General features: G+C 36.2%; 1 protein-coding gene across 1 annotated transcript; it reads right to left on the reverse strand.

Annotated features, from left to right (window-relative positions):
• Positions 1-23187: 23187 nt before the first annotated feature.
• Positions 23188-24941, reverse strand: LOC145090447 (cytochrome P450 76T24-like). The gene is made up of 3 exons (XM_079028648.1): positions 24477-24941; positions 23968-24390; positions 23188-23886 (listed from the first exon to the last, which is right to left on the reverse strand). Exons 1-3 carry the CDS (start codon positions 24924-24926, stop codon positions 23275-23277), a joined length of 1485 nt encoding a protein of 494 aa, XP_078884774.1. The 5' UTR covers positions 24927-24941; the 3' UTR covers positions 23188-23274.
• Positions 24942-25531: the final 590 nt, after the last annotated feature.

Raw genomic sequence — 25531 nt, forward strand, 5'->3', positions numbered from 1 at the left:
CTCTTTAACATAACCACTCATATCATACGTATTCTAATTTTGACTCCTCCCATTTTCTTATTAACATCACCATTCCTATTTCTTTTCCAAATATTCTCCAACAAAACCCTATCAACGATTGATTCAAGCATCTACAACATAACCGATCATGAAATATAGTCCAACACTTCTTAAAAATCTTTTCTAGATGGCTCTATTAATGTCAGATCTTCAATTCTTGGAGGTGTTTTTCTTAGCTAGTTGCAATCAAGTTCATAATCTGAAGTTGATATTCATCAGATTCGTTATTTTCTCCTTCTTTGACTTCATATATTTCTGTATTATCCAAGTAAATATCGTTATTTCACTTCCATTGACGTGTACATGTAAACACTGATGCTAAAAAAAGTTAGATATTCCATCCCCGTTGCCTGTATAATCTACCTAATATGATTTTGTCATGGCCTCCATGTATTGATAAAATGTCGGAATGGAAGATCAAGTTCTAATTCTGTCAAAATTGAATCTCGATTTTATGGCATGGAATCTCAAATTACTCGTTAGTATATGAAGGTATACACTCTTTTATTGTAAGTTTAGTAACATTCATGTATTTATTAATTAGATATGTTGTATGTTTCATCAAATGGAGTATAGAGATTTAAGCATCCAATTTTGCCCGCCAATTGTTTGCTAAAATGCTTGAATCAAATATTTCAGCCAATTTTTTTAATAAACTTTGAACTATCATATCTCTCTCATACAAGTTTGGAATGATTTGAAATTTTTTCTGCATGTTCTCCTTTGTGTTAGCTGCAAGTTAGGTTCTAAAGTCATTTTAAGGGGATTAATGTTGGCTAAGTTACAGTCCTTCAAACATTGGATGTTACAACTATATTAGTAGCACTTTTACTTTGTTCAGAAAATTTTTGTGATCTTTGAACTGTCATATTTCTCACATTCTTGCTTGTAATAATATGATCTTTTCCAACGTATTGTCCTCTGTGTTAGCTAAAGCGTATTAAGTCGATTATTTAGGTCAAGTGACTTGGGGAATACTTGATCAAGTGGCTCGAGTATTACATTTTGTTAGAATAAATTAAAAGTCTTTAATATCTAACACATTCTATTAGAATTTATAGTTTTATTCTTTTAGAATATACTAAAAGTTTTAATATTTTAAAGTTGATTATGTTTTCTTTATGGATATAGATTTTGAAGAGGCTGCCATTGATATGGAAAAAGAAAAAAACATGCAGAACGAGAGTATTCTAGCAGAATATATTCTGCCAGAATGTATAAAGTGTTTCTGCACAATAATATTCTTTCAGAATGGATTAGTGTTTTTGTTAGATTTTGATGTTTTTATTTTTATTATTTTAATCATTCTTAGTTTTAATCTTTGTGAATAAATGTAACTTTTAAATCACTATTAATCATTTTTTTTTTCAGAATGAATGTAATAATTGTTTAGTCTTATTCTTTCCCATATGTAATTAGGTGATTCTTAAAAAATAAAATTCATATTCTTTAGAAAATATTATTCTTGATAATGTGTTGTATAATTCTTTAAACATGTTAATTATAAAAAATATATTGAATGAACCATATTCTGCAAGAATAAAATCGAAAATATATTTGCTAGTTTATGTTTGAGTCTCTGTCATTCTGACAGAATAAAATTGATTAATATTAGAAATTATAATAGAATAAAATTTGAATTAATTTAAAAAATTCAGATTTAAAAAAGGAAATTAATTATCCCTTAAAATCTAAAAATTTCCTTTTTTAATGTAGGTCAATTGACCAAAACACCATTTTTCTGAAATTTGTATTATTATATGGTACATGTTACCCTATTGTAATATCGTAAACCCTCAGATCATGACCATTGATTTTATTCATCCATTGCTCCAGAATTGTAGGGGATAAAATAGATGTAAGATAAAAAACTATTGGATTACTGTCTAAGCCCTTAACTATATTTGGTATGTACTTGACCCGGTTTTGCATGGTCCTTTTGGGTTGCCTTCACGAATACAACTTGATATGATGATTTATGGAGAGAGAGAGAGAGAGGTTATTATGGTTTAATAATATATTATATGAATAATATATTAAAGGGGAAATCATATTGTTTAATTAATATTAGATAGGAATTAATTAAGAATTTATTTCGTGGCTAAAAAAACATTAATTAAATAAAGGAGACTAGAATTCTCAATTATTTAACCATTTAATATTGGGCTAATGGACTCCATAGAAGTTGGACTGGACGAAATCTATGGGGAAACCCGTTAGAATTCGTCCAAGGCTTCTAAGGAGGGAGTTCATGGGCTGCTTAGGGCCTAGGCAGTCAGATTAGAGTTTCCTAGTTCAAAACCCTAATAGCTCCACTATATAAGGAACCCTAAGGCCCCAAAAACGTGTGGAAGTAATCCTTAAGGGTTCTTGGACGTTTTTGGTGCCCTCTTCTCTTCTCATAAGTCATTCTCTTGCTTGGGGTGTTTGTAAGCCAATAGAGGAGTGACATTTGTGACTCTAAGCTCCAAGACAAGAAGATTCAAGCCATTCTTGTAAAGGTAATCATCTAGATCTGATCTTATATGATAATTTCGAAATATGTATGCTAGATCTAGGGTTTATGAGGTTTAGATGATTATTGCTTGTTCACTAGACAAACTAGATCCAAAGCTTTAGGGTTTGCATGTACACCATAGGATTGATGTTTTTGATGAGAATAAATCTCAGATCGATTAGATCTTTCACAAGTAAAAAGATGAAGATCAAACAAATCAAACACAATAATATTATGAACACAATATAGAATCAACGATATGCTTATGATTCAAATGTAGTCACGCCTCAGCAGAGCTCGATGAAGAACTTCCACTGTAGAGGTGAGCTAGGGTTTACATAACTCAATGAGAAAAATAATAAAGGCATTACTAACATAGGATGCATGAATGCACCTTAAATACTAAACCCTAAAAGAAAAACATGCACGGTTGGACAGGCCCAAACCGGCAACCAAAACTGGGCTAAGGACCGAGCCCATGACGCAACACATATAGCCCAACAATCTACCCTTTTGCGTCAAATGAGGTGAGAGATCATTTCCTTTGAGTAGGCTTCACAGTCTTCACCACTTTGAACAGTTGAGGGATGATTGCAAGAAGTGTCTGCCGAAATTGAAGGTACCACCTCAGCATATCAGTAAACATCTTCTTGTCGGCCGCTGTGTTCTGATTACACCTCTGAATGATCTCCAAAATGTGCTCCAAGCAAGAGGTTGAAAACAGGTGCTTATTAACAAGAGCGAACATGCATTTTTGACCTTCGCCCCTGATAAACATCACAGTGTGGTTCTTTGTGTCAATCTTGCCTCTGACCATCAAGTTAACATCGCCATCTCTTCTCATTGGTTTGATCGGTTCGCTTGTGAATTGCTGAGGCGATTTCTTGATCCATCTTCGCTACTTCGTGAATGTAGCAGACAAGCATTCACTTGAAATGGTCAATGATCAGCTGATACTCCTGAGGATTTAACAGCAAGATATTATTGAGGAGTATCCAGTCGTGTGGGTTGAGGTTCGGTAGATCAGCAAGAGAGAAGTTGTGAACCAAGCCTTCAGAGCCTCGAGTTACTTTAAACTTTACGTTAACGAACTTCCCTGTTGAATAGGGCTTCAAAACCTTGACAGTTCTGATCTTCTGCGAACTCCAGATCAAGTACTGGGGCTGAGCGAACTCCATATAGAATTATAGCATATCCCGAACCACCTTCGGGTCTGGAGATGGGATAGCAACAGTTGAGTTGAAGCAGTGAAAAATGAATGTCTTTTGAGTGATTGGCATGTCAAACTGTGCATCCTTGGAGTTTTCAAGCCCAAACGACATGATTGGTTCGAGCCAAAGAATGCTTGGTTCATCAATAGCACACCTTTGGAGCAAATCAAGGGTCCACTTTGGAAAAATAGACTTCTTTTTTCTCCAATAGCTCCTTCTCTTTTTGCTTCTTCTCCATGCCATCCGTTTGCTTCTTGAACTTTTCAGCAACCTCTTTCTCAGAAAGCTTTGTTTTCTGATAAGGCTTTTCTAGAATTTCGCCCTGAGTGTCTTCATAATCACCTTCATCAGTAGTGTCATCTTCACCGATCTTCTTTTTCCTTTTACTGACCGAAGCTTCATTAACCTTCGGTTCAGCTGTTGGTTTTGGTTTAAGAGGAGGTTGAGTTTTCGTTGCCTTTTCTCCCCCTTGTTTCGGCTGGACACCAGTCACCGGAACACCCTCAATACGACTAAGGATGTCCAGTGTAGGTCTGAGTTTCTCAGCCAAATGCCTTCGGATGGTAATAGTCATGATGGGGTCGTGGGCGTCAAGGAGGTGAAGTAAAATGGAATGAACATCGCCAACAGAGCTTTGAATGACCTCCCTCTTAGATTTCAAATCAATAAGCTCAGCTGTTGCAGTGCGAAGCTTGAGGTTCTGAATCTTTAGCTGAGAGGTTTGTTTGTCTAGCTCATCCATGATACGATTTTACACAGCCAACTCTACCTCCAGTTGAGTCAATCGATCATTGACATTATCATGCAGAGTAGCATTGGCTGCTTCGATGGCTTGATGAACAACTTCAAGATTGGACCGTTCAGCTTGAAGAGAGTGCTCAAGGTTATCAACCGAAGTGTTCACGGTCTGAGAGTTCTTCTAAGTAGCCGCCTGCAAAGAATCTAAAAACAAATGAGCTTCAGAAATTAGTTTATCGAATTTTTCGGTCGCATCTTTGCATTCCTTTGTGGAATTCTGAACAGCAAGGGAGGCCTTCTGGCATTGGGAAGTAGAGGCGTCAATTGCCTTAGCTGCAGCAGTTAATGAGGCATTATGTTCTTGGACAACGGAGGAGAACAATGCTTTGAGAGCAGCGTCTGAATAGGCACCAGTACAGGAGGAGGAAAGCAGTTGATCAAGCTTGTCATTGACTGCTTTGAGATGATGCTTGGTCACAGGAGCATCTTCGTCTTCATCACTTTGTACACGGTAAGGACTGAAATAAGTGGAATCAAATTCCAAGTCCTTACCTCCAAGAACTGGTGTGGTGTCAGTGGATTGGGTAGGTGATAGGGGTTTTGTAGTAATGGGAGGTTCGGTTGTTACGGGTGGTTTGGTTGTAACAGGTGGTGTGGGTGCTGAAGAATGAGCTCCCATAGTAGTTGTGGTAGTGGTAGTTTCTATGAAGATTGGATCAGGTATGGGAATAGTGGTTGATGGTTGAGAGGTAGAAATAGGAAAAATTGGAGGGATGGAGATTGGTACAGAAACGGGTGGAGGAGAAAGGGGTTGGGAGCGAACGGGTATTTCAGGGGTAGGTGAGCAAGGCGGAGTATCACCACGACCTGAAGCCTCCTCATCATAACTTTCACTTTCTGATTCAGAAGGAGCAGTAGATTTGTGTTTAGGAGGAACATACTCTGAGTCCGAATTGCTTGATGATTGGAGTATGAGTCTCCGAGCGGGCTTCTTCTGCTTCTTTTGCTTAGGCTGTGAAGGAGAAGCCTTGTCTGACTTTTGCTTCTTGGGGGTTTGACCCTTGGTTGGTTTGGTAACTTTCGCCTCCTTCTGTGTCTCTGTTTTCTTTCCCCTCTTGGATGGCTTGTCAGCCTCTTCAATGGAGCGAATCATGTCTGGTGTGAGTTCCCTTGGACCAGAAGGAGGAAGCTTCCTGTATTGTTGAAGAACATTGCTTGCTGTAGACACACATGCAAGCATGACATCAAGGATCAATCCAATGAAGGAAAAATTAGTGGGATTAGTGATGATTATTTTTGTGGTGTGAAAGCTGGCGATCGATGAGAGAAGAGAGTCCGCCATGATTGGAACGTGGAGACGATCCATTACCCACTTGGTAATGATGGGCCAGTACCTTCCACATGAGATCTTTGAGTGTCTTGATGAAGAATACAAGCTTTGAACTAGTTTTTGCCAGATGATGGACCCATAGTCCAAATTAATCCCGTGATATAGCCCATAACGCACCGTCATAAACAACTTGCTTGCTCCATCTGAGCCGACGCTTCGCTCAGAGAGTCCTTCGAACAGGAGAGTGAAAAGGCCATTCCATTGAGGAGGAAGTCAGGACTTCTTGAACTTGGTAACGGTGGCTAGGGTTTCAGTGTACCCCATTTGATAGAACATGGAGAACAGTTGTCCAGTAGTTATCGATTCAGGGTTTACCAAAGTTGGTTCTTGAGAGAGACTAATTAGGGCACATAAGCGGTTCTTGGAGATAGAGGTCTTCTCATTGTGGATTTCAAAGTGAATCCTCTCAGCAACATTGTCGTAGTAAGCAGTCGAATAGGTAAGTGAGAGGCAGGACACGGGAACAACCTCAACCTTTGACAGAGCGTCGACAAGAGGCGAGTACTTGATACATTAGAAAACATACAACATGTAGGTTTCATAGATGAAGGGAGTAAGATCAATGATCAGGTTTTGTTGAGGTTTGATTGTGATAAGGTTGGAGTGAACATAGGTATCGTGAACAGAAGAGGAGTCTGCCATTGTTGAAGCTTTAAGAGGAAGATGAACAGTGAGAGAAATCGCATTTATGCTTTGAGAGAATTTGTAAGTGATAAAAGGGTAAAGTGGATCGTGTCAAAACCTTTTATACGTACAAGTAGGAGACAGAGAAATCCGGATGATATCTTGGATTAATTTGAAAACCGTGCCTGATGTGACGGAGTGAACAGTTGTCATACCCGATGATGATGCAGGTAAGAGAAAGATCGTTTCCTTTTTACACGCCATTCCATAAAAAGTGCTTTTTCAAATCGTCAAAATGATTGGATAACTGCTGACTCAGCTTTAACTTTATCCCAATCGTCACCCCCATATTTCGCATGAACCATCATTGCCTTTTAACTTTATCGAGCATTGGAATACTTGAAGAAACGAAGCTAGAACAAGTAGGGCATCATTAATAGAACCAGATTTTGGAAAATCAAAGATTTTCGTGCATAGAGTGTAAAAGATAAAGAAATAAAGCAAACTTTTTGTGGGTAGTTGTGATGTCTTGTTGAGACATAAAACAATTGATTATGGGCACGAATCTCTTCCTTCAAAGTCAAGAGAGACTTTAAAGTGCTTGTGTGGCTTCGCATTAAATAATGATCAAGTACTTGTTAAGAAGTATTGAAAGACATCTTTTTAATTAAAGCTTATAAAAGGTGGCTTTCGCTTCAATTCATGATTTCAATACTTGATATAAGACCGAAACTGAATGAAGTACTTGTGAAATCAATGTGATCTGTTGAACAAGTAGGTAGGGAAGATATTTATTGACTGGTGGACAAGTGAGAAATCTCAAAAAAAAAATTAACTGGATCCTTTGGGAAGAAAAAACCTTGGTAAAGAAATTTTCAGAAGAATCATTCAAAATAAAAAGAGATTTCAGTTAAGAACAGTAACATATTGATTTTGTACCGTCAATTCATTAAAGGTGTTGAATGATGGGTTTCACTTAGGACTTAGTGACATGAAACTAAGATCATTAACACAGATTTTTGTATAACCATAAACCTCAGTGGTAAATACTGAGAGTCTCAAGGGTTACTTTGGTGAGATGAAGTGTAATGAAGAGAAATGATATAGGTGGTTTATGAAGCGAATGTACCTCTGCTATAAAAGAAGGACCAAGCAGAAAAATCTAAACTCAAGATGAGAAGAGTAAGGTAGCTCATGATTAGATTGAATGTAACAGCCTAGTTTGGGAAAACATGATTTGTATGTATCATGTTATTAAGGCTTCACTCAAAATCGATAGAGGTTTTAGTCAACATGCAGCAACATGCATCTAGGGACACGTAGGAAGTTTATAGAAAAGAGATTATACCTTCTGGAGCTTCATCATCGAGACTAACACTTACACAAAAGAGAACATTAAATTAAAATAAAAAATATTTTAGTATTTTGTGAAAATGTTTAATTAAACGAAAAAAGAAAAATGTTTTTGGGTTATAGAAAAAAAATTAAATAGAGAAATATTTTTCGATTAGAAAAAAAATAATAAAAGAAAGTATTTAAAATAGTGTACAAAAGAATACAATTAAAATGCCTTGATATGAAAAAGAAGCGATCGAATTCAGAAGGGCCGAACCCGAAATAGACCGAACGTTCGGTTCATTTCGGTTCTAGGTCGAGCCGAACCCGAAATAGACCAAACGTTCGGTTCATTTTAGTTCGCTCTATTTCGCTTCTTACCTTTATTGAAATGAAGACGATTTTGGTACAGATTCTGCTTCCATCATTCCTAGGCCTTGCAAAATTTTGTTGAAACTTGCTTCAGGTAAAGCTTTAGTGAATATATCTGCCAGTTAATCAGTTGTCCTTACGAAGTGAATTTGCACGTTGCCATCTTCCACGTGATCTTTGATGAACTCATACCCCAGTGCTATGTGTTTAGTCTTCGAGTGTTACACTGGGTTGTGACAAATCCTAATTGCACTTTCAGAGTTGCAATATAGTGGGATTTTCTTCAAGTTCAGCCTGTAATCTCTAAGCTGACTTTGTATCCATTCAACTTGAGATGTGCATGATGCAGCATCGATGTATTCAGCTTCTGCAGTGGTGAGAGAAACACAGGTTTGTTTCTTTGATTGCCAGCTGACTAATTTACCGTCAAGAAATTGGCATCCTCCAATGGTGATTTTGCGATCTAATCCACAACCACCTAAGTCAGCATCTGAGAAGGCTTGGACAAAGAATCCTGAGTTTGCTGGATACCATAGACCGGGAGAGGAGGTTCGCTTCAAATAGCGAAAGATGTTTTTCACGGTTAACATGTGAGGTTCGCGAGGGTTAGCATGGAATCTGGCACAATAACAGACTGAGAGCATGATGTCAGGTCTGCTGGCGGTGAGATACATTAGTGACCCAATCATTTGGCGATAAAGCGTTATGTCAGCGGCTGGCTTCTCCAACGAGGGTGTAAGCTTTGTCCCAAAAGCCATTGGAAATTTAACTTTGGAGTCTCCCATCATGCCAAACTTAGCGAGCAGTGTCTTGGTGTATGCATCCTGATTGATAAAAATGCCTTCGAATCCCTGTCTAATGTTTAAGCCAAGGAAAAAGTTAATTGGACCCATTGAGCTCATCTTAAATTCAGTTTCCATCAACTTCCTGAATTCAGCTGTTAAGCTGGGATTCATGGAGCCGAAGATGATGTCATCAACATAAATTTGGACTATCATAAGGTGGTTACCCTCTCTCTTACGAAAGAAGGTTGGGTCAACTGAACCTTGTTTGAATTTAGACATTTTGAAGAATCGAGTGAGAGTTTCATACCATGACCTGGGAGCCTGCTTTAGGCCATATACCGCTTTGTCAAGAATGTAATAGTGATTTGGGTACTTCTCGTTCACGAAGCCTGGCGGTTGCTCAATGTACACAGTTTCTTCAAGATCTCCGTTGAGAAAAGCACACTTTACGTCCATCTGATAGACTTCAAAGTTTTTGTGTGCAACATAGGCAAGAAAGATTCGAACTGACTCTAATCTTGCAACTGGAGCGAATGTCTCTTCGTAGTCGATTCCTTCTTCTTAACAATAGCCTTTTACAACCAACCGAACCTTGTTATGAATCACATTCCCCTCCTTATCCATCTTATTATTGAAAACCTATTTGAGACCGACAACTGAAGCATCCTTTGGAGTTGGAATGAGGCGCCATACTTTGTTTCTTTCAAACTCATTCAACTCATCTTGCATGGCTTGGACCCAGTCATAATGGTCAAGAGCCGAATTAACAGTTTTCGGTTCAACTTTCGAGACAAAGGAGTTGAACATGCAAAACTATACTTGAGAGAAGAGTGCGGCTTGTTTCGCTTTGATCTGTGATCGAGTCAACACCTTTTCTGAAGAAGCTCCAATGATTTGACTTTGTGGATGATCTTTGGTCCATTTAATAAGAGGTGGGTAATTTGGATCACAAGAGGGATCCAGTTCTGCATTGATTTCTTCATCCAACTCTGATATTATGTCGTCATCATTGACAGTGGTGTTCTTCCCCTCGAATGATGACACCTGTTCGGTATCTGGATCAGAATGTTCCCCTTCGTTTGGACTTTCAGTAGAGCTTGATGATTGTGACGTTGAATTCTTCCCCTGGAATGAAGAAACTTGATCTTGTTGTAGAGACGGACCCTCCCCCTGGACAGAAGGACGGTCATTCAAAGGTTCGCTTAAGTCTGGCCTCTTGGTTGCTTTAGGTTGATCAACAGCCATCTTTTGTGCAGCATCGTCGATGATTTGCTTTAGACTATCAACTTTTTTTGTCTTTAGCCTTTTATTTAGAATCGATTGTCGTTTGAGGCTCATCAAAAAGAAGCATATATTGCTCGAAAAGATTTGAGATAGAAGTTGTAACTTGACTGGTTTTTGGAAAGATTTCCTGCATTGCATCTTTGGTTGTCATCATCTTCTTAACATAACTATCGTCAAAAGTGACATAGTATGTTTCTTCAATCCTCTTAGAGCACTTGTTTAGAACTCTATATGCCTTAGAGTGCAGGGAGTAACCTAAGAATATTCCTTCATCAGCCTTAACATCAAACTTCTTTCAATTCTCGTTAGAATTGAAGATGAAGCATCTTGAACCGAACACATGAAAGAATTTCACATTCGGTTTGCGATTGTTCAAGATCTCGTAAGGAGTGATAGAGAATCGCTTGTTTAGATAAGATCTGTTCTGAGTATAACAAGCAGCAGCAATAGCATCAGCCTAGAAATATAAAGGCAAGGAAACGAAGCATAACATTGTTCGAGCTGCTTCACACAGAGATCGGTTTCGCCTTTCAACGATTCCATTCTACTGTGGAGTATATGGAGCCGAGAAATTATGAGTCGTTCCTTTCTCAGCAAAAAATCTTCAAAATCCTTGTTCTTGAATTCCAAGCCATTGTCACTTCTTATGTTACGAACAACTTTCCTCAGTTGAACCTCAACTTGCTTTATGAATAGCTTGAGCTTAGGAGTAGCTTCTGATTTTTTCTTCACGAAAAACACCCATGTGAATCGAGAGAAGTCGTCCACTATAACCAGAATATACTTGTTTCCACCAATGCTTTCAATGGAAGAGGGGCCACACAGATCGATGTGCAATAGCTCCAATGGTTCTATCACCTTTGTATTGATAATAGAGGGATGACTTTGTCTACTCTGCTTTCCCATTTTCACAGGCTACGCATAGATGTTCTCTGTCGAATTTGAGAACTGGAAGACCTCGAACATGATCTCCTGAAACAAGCTTTTTGATATCCTTGAAATTAAGATGAGACAGTCTTCTATGACATAACCAGCTTTCGTCTGAGTGAGCCTTCGTTAGTAAGCAGACTGTTGGCTTCCCTCGAATTAGATTGAGGTTTATAGGGTACATTTCCCCCTTTCGCTTCGATTTCAACAGAATATTATTGGACTTCTTCTCGACTATCTCAGAGCCTTCATCATCAAACGATATCTTGAATCCGGTCCCAACTACCAGTTGTGACACGCTAATAAGGTTGTGCTGCAATCCTTCAACATATGCAACCTTTCTTATTGAGAAATCGCCATTCGTAATCATTCCATAGCCTTTGATGGTTCCATATGAATTGTTTTCGTACTTCACGATTCCACCATCCTTGACAGACCGAAACTCTCTCAGCTCTTCCATTCGTCCCGTCATGTGACGCGAGCAGCTGCTGTCAATATACCATTCTTCGTCAAACCGCTCGTCACGTATAACCTGCAAAATATTAAGCAGACTTAGGAACCCAAAGTTTCTTGGGTCCTTGTGAGCCTTTTACAGGACAGGGAATAGTAAGAGAAACATCAACCAAATAAGTTCTTTTAATTCAAGTAGTTTCATCTTTTCTTTTTATAGTGAAAACTTTAATTTTGTTTGACGTAGGTTCATTAGATTTAGTGTTTGAGTTTTCGACGTCGGCTGTCTTTTGGATCTCTTTCGGAAACTCGTTGTCTTCTGGAAAGAGCTTTCCTTTTCCTTTTAAATCTTTCGAAGGATAAGTATCAGAATGAGGTTTAGAAGAGATTTTGGATCGTTGATTATTGCTCTTCCTTGGTTGAGAATGGGAACACTCTTCCCTTTTGTTCTTCTGATTGAACTTTGGACCGAATCCATTCTTTCGGTTGATATTGTGTTGAAGACCGAAACCTCTATTTCGGTTGCTGAAGTGTAGTGGACCGAAACCGTTCTTTCGGTTGATATTGTGTTGAGGACCGAAACTGCTCTTTCGGTAGCTATCTTGCTGTGGACCGAAACTGTCCTTTCGGTTCCTTGTATTCGAGGGACCGAAACTATCTTTTCGGTTGCTTCTTGATTCTTCTCGAGACTTATGCGTCCTTTCGTACCTGACATAATGAGGGTTTTGTGATCTCGAAAACTATTTTCTTTCTGAGAGATTCTTCTTGTATCTCAGATTTCGTTGGTGTTTTTGATCTGCCACTTGTTTTGGATTTTTGTGGATGTTGGCCTTTTTGTTTGGAACATGAGCATTGCTTTCGCTTTTTGCTGAAGATGTTTCACTGGTAGTTTGAACTGGTTCGCCCAAAGATGTTTTGGTGCCACTAGTGCTTGGCACATCATATCTTGCAGGCTCATTTAGTGGTTCTGGCACGTACCTACCCTTCACTCTCCAGGACGTTTTCTGAGATAGACCTTTTGTCTCATCAACGTTGTCTATTGGTGCTGACCAGAAGAACTCATCACATCCAGCTGCATTATCTTCTACCACCATAGCAGTCATTTCTCCTGTTTGTTATGGAGTGACTCCTGGAACTGTGTAGACTTGATTTGGAGTTGTTTGTACCCTTTGATACACAACGGCTTTTTCCTTGATAATTTTGGTCTTGTCTGTTGACGATCGAGCGAACTCAATAGAATTTTCAAAAATCAGATTTTTGTGAGTTTCAGGTTCGCTTTTGACAAATTCTGAATAGTCCACCAAATCCTCTACAAAGATTTCACTCGGATCATCATCCTCATTAAGTTCAGATGCATTTTCAACATCAATTTTATTTTCTGAACTTAATTTAGCATTCAATGAGTCAAATTTTTGTATAGTTTCGGCTCTTAACTTCAATCTATCATTCTCATCTAACAGATTTTTGAGCATGTCCTTATGGTCTTTGGACTTTATGTAGGACTCAATTTTGTATGCAGGTGAGGCCTCATAAGAAGATACAACGTTTTCACAGTTGTAAGCTTCGAAATCGACTTCATCCTCCTTTAACTCAAGGAAGGGTAAAATCATGCGATGTATCTTCTTTCCTATTTCACAATCGAGATGCAACTGAGTGATATTAAAATAAAGTCTTTTAGAAATTAAACAAAAAACATTTTGCTGTTTTAATAGTTTAAGATTGTCTCTTTGCAAATAAATTGATTCATCCTTAGATCTAATCAACTCTTTCTCCTTCTGCTCGATCCACATCCTCCTTTCCTCACTCTTCGACGATATCCTGCTTATTTGATCAGTCAGGTTAGAGTTTGTGCCCAGGTTTGGGTAAGACTGCTCCTTATACTAGAAAATTTAGATTTTAAGCTATTCAATTCCTTTTCATAGTTACTAACAGGTATTTTCAGAGAAGCAAGAATATTTTGTACCTTCTTGATCAACTCATCACATTTATTGATCTGTGCACTAACATGTTTCGCAGCAAAACACCTATCCTCTTGCTAATTCTCACATTCCAGCCCACCGTTAGTAGTATATCCTCTCATTTTAGATACTCCTTCGGTCACCATTAAACACCTTCCTGCTTGCAAATATGACTTCAAAATCTGACTAGCAATCGTAGCTCTTTCAAAGTCTCTCGGAACTGAGATGATGATGATACGCCATTTAAGATAAGTGATCATATAATCCTCAATTCTCATGATATCAGCCGGAAAAACACATGGAACATGGTCTTACTTATTGTCCAGCATTTGTTTCTTGATCTCTGATTTGTTTCGACATAGAACTAAATTGAACACATCAATTAGGTTCTGACCAAGCCCGGTACATAGGTCAAAACCAAATCATCGAGGGGCCCATATATCGCTTCTATTTCTAGAAGGAACAGATAAACTTTGACTGATATGCTTGTACTAACTACTTGTTGAATTATTCACAAAGGCACGTTTTATAACATCGAGTTACCAATGCGTTTTCGTACAATCAATGAATAACCAACTCATAGTCAACAACTCATATCTCTAGGTTTGAAGATTTATATGATATTACCGTCTCACGATCACTCGAGATAAATTTCATGAAGTGATGCAAGTGAGCGTGGGTTGAATCCAATACTTAGCCCTTATGAGTACTCATGAATGTTGTAGCAACCATTGCATTGTCTAAAGCACTTTAGACAAATCATACAAGCCAAATTCATGACAGTCTTGATTCATATCTACTTCTAACATATGACTGACTGTGGATGGTTTGAATAATATGATATATACCATAACATAATTATTCTGGATGTCAAAACATGCAAAGTGAAACACAAGAATAATACTAATCTTATATGGCCCCAACACTTTGAGTGTAAATAAAAACACCTTTTATTTAAGCACCATATTGATTATTCATTATTTATGTTTCGATTAATCAACTTTATGCTTGAATTAAAACATTAGTTGTCCCATGCTCCAAGCATGTACACTATGTTTTTCCAAACAACAATTATGCCATACTCCAAGTATGCATACTATGTTTACATATGGTCCTCTCTTTGTGAAATAGATCAATTGACAATATTCCAATGATGCTCATTTCACAATTCCAATCCTTGTTGTAAATGCAAGAATACCAAACTCTTGCCATTTACTGTAATATCTTAGATTCTAAACTTAAATGCAATGATCCCCTTGTAATGACTATGCACAGAAGTCACAAAGACTTGGCAACAGACATTACAAAGTATTCCAATGGAAAACAATTCCATGGAAATGAAGTCTCAAATTCAAAGTACATTCCTTTCAACATCCTTCTTAGCATTAAGTTCTTTAATCTTACACAGATTCAAAGAATAACTTCCACCTATGGAGACAATTCCATATTACCTTTTTGACCATCAGTTCTGAACAAGAGTTGCCTCTTTTCAAAATATGTCAATATGGTCCTTACTCTATACTTCTAATTGTCCATGAGCAACCAATCTTTGGTAAACCTCAGATTGTCCTCGACAACTTTGCTTAATCATTTTAGTCATTTCCAATTCTATTCCTCTTTCCATCTTAATGCCCTAGGCATTTGGAAAATTTAGAGTGGATGAATATTATAGCACATGTAATCAAACCTATACCCAAAGCATACGACACATGATTTATGCTATAAAATTATTTATTTGCCATGTTTTCATAATTCGAACTATGAAGAGGGATGCCGTAATCATAATCTAATTTTGAGAACGCAACATATATAGAATTACCTTATCTTGAACCATTCCAACATAACATTAATATATATTCTTGACTAAAGTAGATTGAATTCTCAATCTAAGCTTGTAGAATTGGAGTGAAGTATAAAATCCTCTCCCTTAATTATAGCAAAACAACTTTTTCAAGGCGAATTGAAACTTTTGTTTTCTATAATTAATATTGCTGACTTGCAACACTTAACATAATAATCATGCTCCCACTAGCACAATGATTATTATCTTACTAGCATAACACTTATGCTCCCACTAGCTTTGACATGTATCCAGAGATCAGCTGGACTTTTAGAAACCAACACTTTATTGACTTTTCTACCAAAGTTCAGATTTCTGATACGCAATTTCTTTGATAAGACTTTATCAAAACCATACACCTTTCCTTAGATAGCTCACTTGTGTGTCTAAACAATTATGAAGAGGGATGCCGTAATCATAATGTTTAGACCTTTTGTCATTCTCACAACTACTATCTACTCAAAATCTACTTAGTGAAAGAGTTTCTTTACCATCATTTTCATGAATCGAAAAGAAACCTTATGACACTTAGATTTTTATGGTGTATGTTTTCCTATCCATGTGAATTTGTCATAACCATAATCACAAGACAAGGTTAGTGACAAATCCAAACTCATATGGACTGAACTTGTTCAATCTTAATTTCTTGCCACCTGGTAGCACAATGCCCACCATTGCTTCCAGGTTGTTATGCAAACAATTGAGAACTCATAGAACTCACAAGCATAATCAACTTTTAACTGGAATAGACACAAAAATAAGAATATGTCAACATGATAGGTTACAAACCTCAAGTCGTGGGTTAGTGATTAACAAAACTCTTGATTAGTTCTTGAAACTATCTCATAATCTTTTAGACTCCCACTCTCCTCTTGACATATAATACTTCTCTTTGTCAAGAACCATTCCTTGACAATACAAATATTCAAGATCTAGTGCAGATTCTTATCAAGTTAAACACTTCTCACTATTGGTCTTAGTTGGTCTTTGTTTTATCCAAAACATCACAACTTACCAATCTCAAATGTACAAGAATAAGAAACATCTTACTCTACATTTGACAAGTGTTATAAACTTTCTAAAGACTGTGTCACTCAAGTTACAATCTTGGAGTATAACTCCAGGATTTGTTTTTGGAACGAAGTATGAATTATCTTTTGATTTAACCATTTCAACAATTCACGATTCCTCTCCTCAGGCAAAAAACACACTAAGGTGTCCTTAGAGGATCAATTGTGATATGGTTCCATAATCACTAAGATAATCATAAAACAAAATACACAAGTACTCGCCCATCTCTTCAGATTGGAGAAACTTTTATCTTTCTGCCTTATTGGATTCTTCTTATTCATTCTGCCATACATTGAAACTTTTCCAATGTTTCAGAATTACACTTAAACTCGTAAGCATAATCATATTTACTAAACTTTAGTAAATCATAACGAATAATCTTATCTACCTTTGTGGTGGACCTGACTAGTGCACAACTTAATGTACCCGATCCTTTAGTCCTTCGCTTGACTCACATGCGAATGTGAACAAGGAATTAGTCTTAATTTACCAGTGATGAAAATTCTCATTCATCACACAATACAACTTGCATGATTCCAAGTTTCTATCCAACTGAAACTTTCCTTATTTGGTAAATTATGACACTACCACTAATGAAAGAATCAAATCCATTTACCCATATTGCTTATCAATGGAAACATATAAGCAACAACCTTTTTCACAAATGCCATTGTAAGGATACTTAAAATAAATAAAATCAAAACCATTTTCTTTTATTTTAAAACTTTGCGGAAAACTTATCCTTACAATCCATATGGAAAACTTGTTGTTATCTATTCCTAAGCAATATATCATAACTCTTAAGTAACAACTCAAAATTCTGATCATCGAACCATGCGATCGAAATGATCTTCACGATCAGAATCAACATATACTTCCTTTAAGTTTCTTCACTCTTCTTTGATTCTTAAAACATCAATATGTGACCAAGTCACATCATGCAATAAGAATCTCAGAATAGAAACTTAATAAAGTTAGATAATGGACTTTACCTAAAGCAGAGTCAAACATTTGACTTTACTATCCTTATAGACTTTTAGGTAAATTTGGAAGCTTTGCAACCAATGCCCTTCCTTTGGCAACAGAAACATATGGACTCTATGGAAACAGACTTAGCCTTTCTCTTTACCATTTGGTCAACCGAGTTGTCTATGGCCAATCCCTTTCAATTGGGAAGAGAAGGGTTTTCTTGACTTCCAATGTTACCATTGTCAATGTCCATGGAAGTTTGGGAAGTTGATCTTCCAATTAAATTTTGCTTTACCAATGCTCCAAATCATTGCTGATTCAGCATCATCAAGTAAATAGGTAAGATCATTAAGGTTCATGTCGTGATTTGTCATCAAGGAGTGACTGAAGAACCAAGTCAACAACCTGCTACCTCGAGACTTCGACACCCGACTCTCCCGGCTTGTCAATATGGGACTTAATCTCCAAGACCTAAGCACATATAGACTTTGTTTGCCAATAGGGATTGAGTGACTTAGAACTTATCAGGTCTTGAAACTTGTGGGATAGGGAGATTTATTGGAGGAGGTGGAGGAAGTGAAGTATGATTTCCAGTCTCACTAATGCACAACAAAGTGATTGATCTTTCACCTTGGTTGCCATTTGGGATATCATCTTCATTAGGAAGCTTGTTCCTAAAGATTTGGGAAGACTATAGCTGTCTAAACTAGACATCTATAATGGGAGAAATTCAAGTTAGTTGATTTAAAGTCCTTAATATAACACCCAATATGAAATATTAAAGCTAGGATCCAACAACCTATTTATAACTGGAAGAGGGATGCCGTAATCCAAGTTATAAAATAGTTGAAGGTAGGTAAGTGACGATTTACCAATTTCCACCATAACAACGAAATATTTTATTATTAGGTTTTATTGGTTTTGAAACTCCTAGATCTTTTGAGATACATTGAACTTTTCAATGGCATGTTTGAATCTCGATTGTGTCCTCTCAAGTTTGTGACTGGGATGTCGAGGATCACAAACAAGGTGTGAATAACCATACAAATTGACTTGGTACCCTTAACTTTATCACCTAATCGATGTGCCGGTTAGCCACACAGCTCCACCGATCTATAATAAGGTCAAGTTACCCCTTGCCACACATACTAGTTCTTGTTAGTGTGCCAGTTGACCATACACGCTCCACTAATGACTTGGGAAGGTAAAAAGTGTAATTTTATGGGTTAGCACCAAATTCACATTTTCCTAAAGTAAATAAGATTGGGAATTATTAAGGTATAGTTACTTTATAATTTCATTATACTTTTAATGAGGATTAAGGTCCTATCCTACCTTTTTGGGCTAATGACCCTCCACCAGTCAAGGAAGCGGTGGGTGAGAGTTGACACCCATTAAACGCCATTTTATAGGCAGTAACCTTATACCCCCTTATAGACCGACTTCGTGAATGAGGCCTACTAATGGTAAGATTGACTTATTCTTATACATATCTATATAATTAAAATTATAATAATAGTATAAGGGTGTATTTTAAACATTTAAAATACTTGGTGGTTTAATCTATTAATTAAACTATACTCTTAATTTAATTAAACTTAAACCATGTCTTTATGGAATTGTTAACTCTTTTAATTAAACACTTTAATTAATTTAATGATGTCCATAAAGTTTGAATTTTTTTTAACTTTTAAAAAAAATATTTAATTTGGAATTAAAGTGTAAGACTTTACAAATTCCAAAACCTGAGGTCAAGATTTGAAACTATTCCAAGTCTCTTCAATTTGTAACATATGAGTTTTAATGGTTCATAAAAATGAAGACTCTTCATTGAAACCTCTTTAGTTCTTTAATCACAATTTAAAGAAGTGACTTTTGGTTATCCATAACTTGAGGACACGTTATGGACACCATCATTGCCATTAAGATCATGAATTAATCAACCATGCAAGTTACAAACAATTCCTATGATCTTCTAAAACTCATAAGAACAAATATTCATATCAACAATTTCAAGAATCATAAATAAACCATATAAAACTTGAAATTTTGATAATAACCATTTATTTGGATGAGAATGAACATTACCATAACATCAAAATCAAGTTTTAAGAACAAAAACACTTTGTGGTAACGATTCTAATCCAAAACAGGCCAAAAACATTTTTTTCACTGAACAGTCACCACCTCGTGGTAAAATTTACCACCTCGTGGTAAACTGGCAGATTCCAAAAAAACGAATTTTCTTGCAAATTTCATCAAAGTATACAGAAAACAAACCTAGGCTCTGATACCACTGATGAGTTTTGAGCATTCTAACACTTCCTAAGTGTACATGCAACCGTAATAACCTTGAATCTATGTTTTCTCTATATACATGCAAATTTCTTTTTCAATGTTATTTCCTAACTAGCATGACATGGGGAATATATAAAACATAAAACTAGTAGAAATACATACCTTGTTGTTGCTTGGATTTCTTCAAGACTTTGTGAGCCTAGCTCCCCAAATGTTGTGCCTCAAATGCTTCACACAACACTACAAACTTGGAATAACTTGAGAGAATATCACTTAGCCTCAAAAATCAGTTATGCCCTCTTATGAATACCCTAGTGCCGATTTTGCATGCTATAGGGTTTCTTTTATAGTGTGTCATAATTAGGAGTTACAAATGTAAACCCTAATTGTCATGACTCTTCATTTCTCATGACCCATGAGTTTGTAACTCCGATGAACTATCCATGGAGCTCCATATGGTTATAACAAAACCTATAAACCATGGATCATTAATCCACCATAAAAGAATTGATGATTGTCATAATCAACCCTATATATTTAATTAGTCTCACTTTGATCACCAAATTAATACTAGATTAATACTTGATCAATACTAATTAAATAAAACTATTATTAATATATTAGAACTTATAATATATTAATAATCATAAGTTCCTTATTCTCTCATCTAGTCTATCCAAGTATTGCAATGCCATGCAACCCAAATGGACCATGCCGGGTCGGGTCAAGTACATACCAAATAAAGTTATGGACTTAGACACTATATCCAACATGATTCTTATCTGTCCTAGGGTGTTGATGGCCATTTTTCTGCATGGTCCAGAAAAGGGAAGAATTTGAATAATCAACTCGTGAAATCCTTAGAGTTCAATAGAAAACTAATTAGAGAATGTGTCCTACACTGAAAGTTTAAGGAAATATATTACAAGTAACATAAACCTTTCATGGGTTGGGGGTTGAGTGAGGTTTAGTGTCCCACAAAACCAAATGCTACAACGATAATAAAAATGAATAAGAAGTATATTATAAAGTATCAATAGGTAATGTGTGGATATGAGCTAAGTAAGGATTATTGATGTGATTGGAGGTGTCCTAAGAGCTGAATACCAATCTTAGCTACTTATGTGGTTTTATCCTATGGAACTACTTCAGGTGAGACTCTTCAATGTACTTGTGGGTTGAAGGCACCAATGTCGGCACACTGAAATATGTTTGTAGGATGACTGTTGTCTTTGTGACACTTGAAGATATGTTTGTATGTACTTGATTGTATTTGTGAATCTTGATGATATGACTGTATGTTTTATGTATCCGGGGGTTGATACGAACCCGACACAACTACATGATATTATATAGAGGCATTATGGACTCGGGGGTTGATACGGATCCGACATAGCTATACGTCGTCATATTGGGTTGATACGAACCCGACACAACTACTTGTTGTCATATGGGTTGATACAGACCCAACACAGCTACATGCGGTCATATGAGGTTGATACAGACCCAACAGAACCCCTTGTTGTTATATGTCTATGTGTGTTGTATCGGGTATTTTGGGGAACTCACTAAGCTTTGTACGTATGGTTTCAGGTTTAAATTATTTCAGGTTTTCTGATACTGAAGGAATGAACGACTTGATTGCATCACATCCATTGGAGAATTATGCACTTAATAATTTTTATGTCTATATTCTGATAAATGTTTTAACCCAATGGATTTCATTTAGATATTGGAAGTCGTAATTGTAATAAATGCTTTTGTTTTAGAAGAAAATTTTGGGTTGAAATTTGAGACATTACAAGTTGGTATCAGAGCCTTGGGTTGAGGGATTTGGGCACACTCTCGAGTGTGTCTGAACTCAAACCGAGGATTTTGTAATCCTTTTGAAAAAAAACTTGTAAGAAGATAATGACTTTTATGAACTCTTGTTTGATATGCAGAATTTGAGTAGACACTTGATGGATTAGAAAAAACATCTAGGAATACTAATGCATAACATAATATGAATCAATGATCCTCTAAGAAGGCATGATTGAACTTGAATAATTGTATTATTATTAGATTATTGAGATGTATTCACTTTCTTATCTCACTATAAACTCTAACTATGTATATTTAGTTTTCACTTTTTATAACAACGTATAATGGTATTGGTGATTTTAAATTCTAAAATATACCATTTATTCTGGAAATTTTTAATTTTAGAAAAGTACATTGCTATTTAAGAATATAATGACTTTTATGAACTCTTGTTTGGTATCCAGTATTTGAGTAGACACCTTATGGATCAGAAAAGACATCGAGGAATAGAGAAACCCAACCAACAAAAGTTAGAGTACTAATTTCTCAAACATGGTATTTTTCTAACTTTAACTTTTGATTAAAACACTCTACATGGAAATAAAAATAGGTGTTATTGTTATTTAGATGGTTGACGTTCTATTTCGACAAAACAAGTTTTAGCCACATAAACATTATAAATGGAACTGGAAATGGAAAAGGAAAAGTCAAAAGGCTTTAGAGGAGGAAATTCAGGTAATTAAAGAAGAGCAACTACAATTTCAAGACGAGCAAATCAAATATCAAGAAGAGCAAAATAAGAAAATGGAATTCGTGATGAGCGAACTTTCATGTTTATCTCAATTACATCGATCAATTGAATTTACTTTTAATTCATATTTACCTTTATAAATTTGTTTTTTTGAAAAATTTGATAGAGTGTATGGATTTATTTTTTTAAAATTACATTTAATAATTCATATTATAATTATGAAGATTTTTTTGGTTATTTTTGTTGTGTTGTGAAGATTTATAGCATTTGCATTTTCTCATAATTTCTTAATTGTTTACCTTTTTGGATTATAACAGCAAATATTTAGTGACTTTTTTTTTTTGTTCTCTAACCAAGATAAATAGTGACGACTTGCATTGATTAGTGACCAAATTTTAGTGGCAAAACAAGTCATCATATATTTAGTGACCATCATATTTTAGTTAATATTGGTGACCATTTATATATTTCGTCATTATATAGTTTAGTGACGGACCTATAGTGAAACAGAGTGATGACCAAATATTTTGTCACTAAAGCATTTAGTGACAACTCGTATTGTTAGTGACCATATTGCTTTTGTCACTAACTGACATTTTTTGTAGTGTACAATGTTTTGGTAAATTTTTTGACCCATGTTTAAATTCTGGCACTACTCAGCCCCTGTGGCCATGGAAGTTGGTCGGCAGTGAGTGCAAGGCATGAGACATAACCTCATGTTTGCAGCGGAGATTGGTCGGTGTGTGAAAACTGAGCTGGAACTCTTGTTAGCAAAGTTTAGAAGTTCTCTTTCCAAATAACAACAAAAGAACGTAAAACCAAAATAAAAAAAAAATTAGTACAAGATTTAAAATAAAATCAAAACACAGTGATAAATGTTTTTCAACTTTTATTCTAGAACACAGCTACAGTCACAGTTTCATAGGGATGACCATGAGTGGTTCAGCCTTTTGCAATGTGATCCCGTATTTTTCTTCCATATCAATATCTTCAGGTCTCGTATTTTCCACAACCTTCCAATCAAACTTATGAATTAAAGATGCCAATATTATGTGTAGCATTCTATTAGCCAGATTCAACCCTGGACACATCCTCCTTCCTGCACCAAATGGAATAAGCTCAAAATTTTGGCCTTTATAGTCAATCTTGACGTCCAAAAACCTCTCAGGCATGAACATTTTTGGGTCCGACCATATGTTTGGGTCTCGGCCCATAGCCCAAACGTTACACAAAATTTGTGCATTTTTAGGCACAATGAAACTTTGAATAGCAACGTCATGCATGGCTTGGCGAGGGATAAGAAAAGGGGCAGGAGGATGAAGTCTCATAGTTTCTTTAATCACAGCTTGTAGGTACGTGAGTTGAGAGATATTAGATTCTTGTATGCTTCCATTGTTGTTGTTTTGCATGAGTTTATCGACCTCCAACCTCGCTATTTTCATTTTCTCTGGGTTACGAAGCAGTTCCGACATCGCCCATTCCAACGTGCTTGATGTCGTGTCGGTTCCCGCCATAAATAGTGTCTGTAAAACAAAACCTTAATCAATGCATGTGCTATTATAATAGGCAAAATTTTATAAATATTAGTAAAAGGTTTTACTTACCAAAAATAAGTGTCTCATATCATTTTGAGTAAAACTAGAGTGTTGGTCGAGCAGTAAGTCTAGAACATCATTGCTTTTGGTTGAAACGCCATCAGATCTAGTTCTCAACCTGTCATTGATGATCTTATCGAAAATAGCCAACATTTTCTTAGCATAAACATTTTCCGACCATATTAACTCTAGTGGATCCAACGAGTGAAGTATAGGAAAAAGATCCGGTAGACCTGGCTTTGCACCAGCTTGCATCGCTTGCAATACTAAGTCTTGGAATTGTTGTGTTGATTTTGGACCATATTCAGCAAGATCAATCGAAAACATAAAGTTGGAAAGGATGTTGAGACTCGTCGAGAAAGCACATGCACCAACGTTCAAAGGTTTTTCCTCTATACAGCATCGATTAACATGCTTGACAAGTTCTTGTACCTAGAATATATAAATGTAACCGAGAACATAATTAGTTTCAATGTATCATTGTTATTTTATTCTATTCTTAACAATATAATTTATACCTTCTCCCGTCGTAGTAATTCACTAGCGTCTAGCTGTTGAACAGAGAACATATATTCCTTGGTCATTCTTCTCAATTTTCTCCATTGATCTCCGGCCTCCATCCAAACAATAGAGTATTTATGATAGTCTCCGATTTGGATAGCCTTAGGAGGTGATCGGTTTAAGAAGGCTACATCATGTGTGTTAAAGAATTGTTTGGTGATATCAGGAGATGAAATGACTATGGTCGTATTGCTTCCGAGCTTAAGTGACATTAAAGGACCATAACGTTTAGATAATATGGCAAGTGATTGTTGGGGTTTGTCACCGAATTCTAAGAGGTTTCCGATGACGGGAAAACCTTTAGGTCCCGGTGGTAACCGTGAGTTGCGCCGGCTGGAAATGATGTAGGCAAAGATGGCCAGTGGGAAAAGACAAGATAGTACGAGGAAGAAGGGTTGATACTCCATTATTTTACGTGGATGTTGTTCTACTTCGTTCATCTAAACGTCTTCAGAAGTCGTTCATTTATAGCCACGAAAGTTATAAAAATGGTCCCTATTAGTTGACCTAAAATCTTATGTTTGCTTCATATTTTGAAAAAATCCCACTTTCGTCCCCAAATTTGACCTTTATTGCACGATTTGTTTTATGTGTGAGATAAACACAATTTGTTCATCATCACCACTATTTTTCTTTCTCAATATGTATAAAAAATTGAGATCCTGCCAACACTTTCCACACCCCCAAGCATATCATTGCTTTTTTAGTTTTTTTACATGAAAAATCTGATAATGATGAATACTGCAAAATGTAATATAAGCATTAATGGTTGTATTATTGGTTTTATTACACATACTTCCAATTCAACTTGTTTATGTTTAACGATTAACCATAAAACAATTATTGATAATATAAAAATTAGTCTAATTTTCAACATATTAACAAGATTGTTTTAATGGTACTGTATTATTTAAATATACTTTTTGATAAATTAAGATAATAAGATAATTGAATATGATTGAAATTGAAATTTGAAGAAAAGAAGATGAAATGTGAAACACGAAGACAAAAC

The sequence above is a fragment of the Lactuca serriola genome, chromosome 2 (assembly GCF_051521515.1).
Source record: "Lactuca serriola cultivar US96UC23 chromosome 2, Lser_US96UC23_V15, whole genome shotgun sequence".
NCBI lineage: Eukaryota > Viridiplantae > Streptophyta > Magnoliopsida > Asterales > Asteraceae > Lactuca > Lactuca serriola.